General features: G+C 35.7%; 1 protein-coding gene across 1 annotated transcript; it reads left to right on the plus strand.

Moving 5' to 3' along the window:
- The first annotated feature begins 227 nt into the window (after positions 1 to 227).
- On the plus strand, positions 228 to 1,308 carry LOC109218322. The gene is made up of 3 exons (XM_019382677.1): positions 228 to 570; positions 733 to 971; positions 1,048 to 1,308. The coding sequence occupies exons 1-3, from the start codon at positions 228 to 230 to the stop codon at positions 1,306 to 1,308; spliced, it is 843 nt and encodes a 280-aa protein (XP_019238222.1).
- The last annotated feature ends 2,199 nt before the right edge of the window (positions 1,309 to 3,507 follow it).

Raw genomic sequence — 3,507 nt, forward strand, 5'->3', positions numbered from 1 at the left:
TTTGACAGTATTACCATTGTTAAATTTCTCTCCTCTTGGGGCAGATGGTCAAAATTATTCTCAAAACTTCTCTTACTCCTGCTGTGTGTTGTTGTATACATTGTTGGTTCTCAGAACTTCTTCCCTTTTCATCATATTTCCCAGATTAACCCAAAGGTCTTGTGGTTAATGCTTTGATAACTTATTTTTTATTTAATTTTCTGAATTTGACAGGAATTTGAATAGTCATGAATCAGGAAGGGCACTCAAGTAAAAACAAAAAAGCTAAAAATTGCATTGCAGCCGGATCACTTGTATCTTTGCTGAACCAAAACGTTTCATCATTGAAAACAAAAAGAATTGGTCAATCTACAAGGACAAATGACAAGCATCATCTTAATATAATTGAAAAACAACTTCCGCAATTAGGAGTTCAAGTGGAAGAAAAATTGTTGCAACAGCCTCAGCCTTCTGCTTCTCGAACAGAAAATGTACATGAACATGTGCAACAAAAGTCACTGAACTCTACCTCTCTTGCATCACAAGAAGTACGTGAACAATTGCAGCAACTGCCACCGGATTCCACCACTCGTACTTCACAAACGGTACAGTAACAATTTGAGGATTCTTCCAATCATGAAACAAACGAACAATCCGAGGAACAAGGCAAGAACATATAAATTTTATTTCGTTAAATTAGCAAACAATATGGACGTGATATATGGTGATTATTCTTACCTAATATTAATGTAGGTCCTTCTGAAGAAAAAAGAAAAAGAGGAAAAACTTTGATGCCAAGTGTTCATGGTAGGAAAGAGCGCAAACTAATTGTGCTAAACGAGAACAATCAACCCATAGGTCCTACTGGTGATGTTGTAGCAGAGTTGGGTAGCTTCCTCGGCTCATTGGCAAGGAATGCAGCCTTTTGTCCTCTTAATGTGTTTAATTGGAGAAAACTTCAAACAAAAGAAGATATGTGGATATATATCAAGGTTTGAAGTTCGCAATATTTTGTGTAGATATTTCATATTTTCACAGTAACCTAACTGTACCAAATTAATTTTGTAGGGAAAATATGATATTCCTGTTGCTGCAAAAAGGTGGGTTTTTGATTTAATTCAGAATGCTTGGAGAAAGTATAAGAATCAACTATTTAACGACCATTATAAACCATATGAGAATGACGAGCATCGAATGGAGAAAAGGCCGGTTGATGTTCCTGAATCTCAATTTAGGGATCTTCTTAATTATTGGAACTCTGATGCCTACAAGGTAAAACTAAGTACTGTCCCATCATTTGCTGAGAATGTCTGGTTTATGTTTAGTTAGAAATCACTTTATTATTTTTATACATCAAATGCACTTAGGTTACATAACCTAGTGCAAAATTTAAGCTTCATTTGAATTTGTTGGGACAACTGAACTTGACAACTTTGTATTTATTGGCCGATTTGAAAAAAATGTCCCAAACCAATACCGAGAATCGCAAAAAGTTGAAATATCCACACACGGCTGGCAAAAGAAGTTTTGCTCGAATATGCGAGGTTTGATATTTTTTTTCTTATTATTATTCTTTTAAATATGAACTAATTAACTTTAGTCCAATATATTTATATACCACTTTTTATATAATCAGGAAAAAAAGAAAGAAACTTCTGAGCCTCTATCAAGCAAGGACCTATTTGTGGCCACGAGAAAAAGAAAAGTTGATCGAGTATACAAGGCCTCGTATGCAGATACTCTTAATAAAATTGTACGAGTTATTAATATAAAATTTGTTGTTATCATTTGTCCGTTCTTAGTTATTGACTCAGATTGCAGTCAACCAGTTGATGCATTTGCATCAGTCATGGGAACTGAGGATGGTAGTCAACCAGTTGATGCATTTGCATCAGTCATGGGACCTGAGGATCCAGGTCGCCTAAGATTGTATGGACATGGGGTTACCAAGACTTCCTTAAAAAGAAAAGTGGGAGATTTGGGACCCTCAAGTTCTACTGATGAGGTGATGCAACAAAAATTGGAGGAAATGGAAGAAAGGATGCGGCAAAGATTGCAGGAAAAGTTCAATGCACAAAAAGATGCCATGGAACTACAAGTTGCAGTTAAAATCATTTCACAACTTAAGCATCTAAATCCAGATTTACGGGTTGATCCCAGCATGCTAGGTTTCAATGCTCGTTCACCTGGAGAAGCTTCCTTTGCCCAACAAGCTACTGTGCAACTAATAAATCGCCTATCTACTAGGAGTAATAATCAAGGTCAGTACCTCTATCTTTGTTTGTTTCTTCCTTTCTTCTTCTCCTCCTTCTGCTTCTTTTTTAAAGTTTCAATTAAACTTATTCGGCTTAGCTATAACCTTTTATAAAGAGAATAATTGGCTTATAATATCAACACATGTTGCTTCCTCAGACATGTTGCTTCCTCTTTATCTTGGTTTTCAGTACAAAGCCATCTAGATTGAAGGCTTGTGTCAACTAGCTATAGTTGAGCTTCTGTTAACTCTTCTCTCGTTTTCCCTTTGTTACATTGGTCCCAAGAAAGATTTATAGGGGCATTCTTCAAAAGGATGCAAAATTTGCCTTTTCTGTTAAATCTTGGATGCAAATCTACACTGTAAAAACAGTGCTCTTCATGTTGTTGTCGACATACATCAGGCTTTATATGTGGCATATGATCTAGTATATTGTAAAAAAATCCACTTTTCAATGAAGCAGTAATTGAGAATGAACTGAAAACTTATCAACATGCTTAAATGCAGCCTTCACAAGCTGCAAGCAGTGGTTATCATCTAAAAACAACCACTATTTTCTGTCAATTCCTTTCATATCTGTCAAAAAATTCCAGAAAATACACATGAATGTGATGGTTCAAATTCAAACCGCTGGAGAACATGTTAGGAAAATAGTATAGCTGTTGTCTGAAGATAAATAAATCAAACATCACTTTTTAACTTAAGAAAAAAGCAAATAAAGTGATCCCGCAGTTGGCCTAGGGAAGATCTTCATAGCCTTCTGCTGTCTAGCCGCAGTACACCAGGAACTCATGAGACTAATTACAGGTAATTCTAGTCAATTGTAGATGTTGATACAAGAGGCTTGTGAGACTATTCCTTTATTTTTCTCCTGGTTTTACCCATATTTTTCTGTAAGCAAGACTGCTGGACAGAGTTGAATGAAAAGACCGAATTGGAGGAAATTTTCACACGACTCTAGAGTGAATACTCACGCTGCTGGCCTGCAATCTCTTTCCTTTTACAAAAACACATGTAGAGGTTTTAAAGATGTCAAGCTAAAGTTGTAACTGTTGTGTGATTTTCCAGATTTAGAAATAAACTATTAATACGTTCATCCTTCCGCACAATCAAAATTAGTGTTCATACACCTATTTCTGCTCTCAGCAATGAAATTTCACTCCCAAAATTGACCATCTTCTTTGTTGAAGATGCGTAAATTAACTGGTACACAAAACTATACACAAAATCTGGATATTTAATATGACAACATGACTTTCCCAGGAATGTACTCT

The sequence above is a fragment of the Nicotiana attenuata genome, unplaced genomic scaffold (assembly GCF_001879085.1).
Source record: "Nicotiana attenuata strain UT unplaced genomic scaffold, NIATTr2, whole genome shotgun sequence".
NCBI lineage: Eukaryota > Viridiplantae > Streptophyta > Magnoliopsida > Solanales > Solanaceae > Nicotiana > Nicotiana attenuata.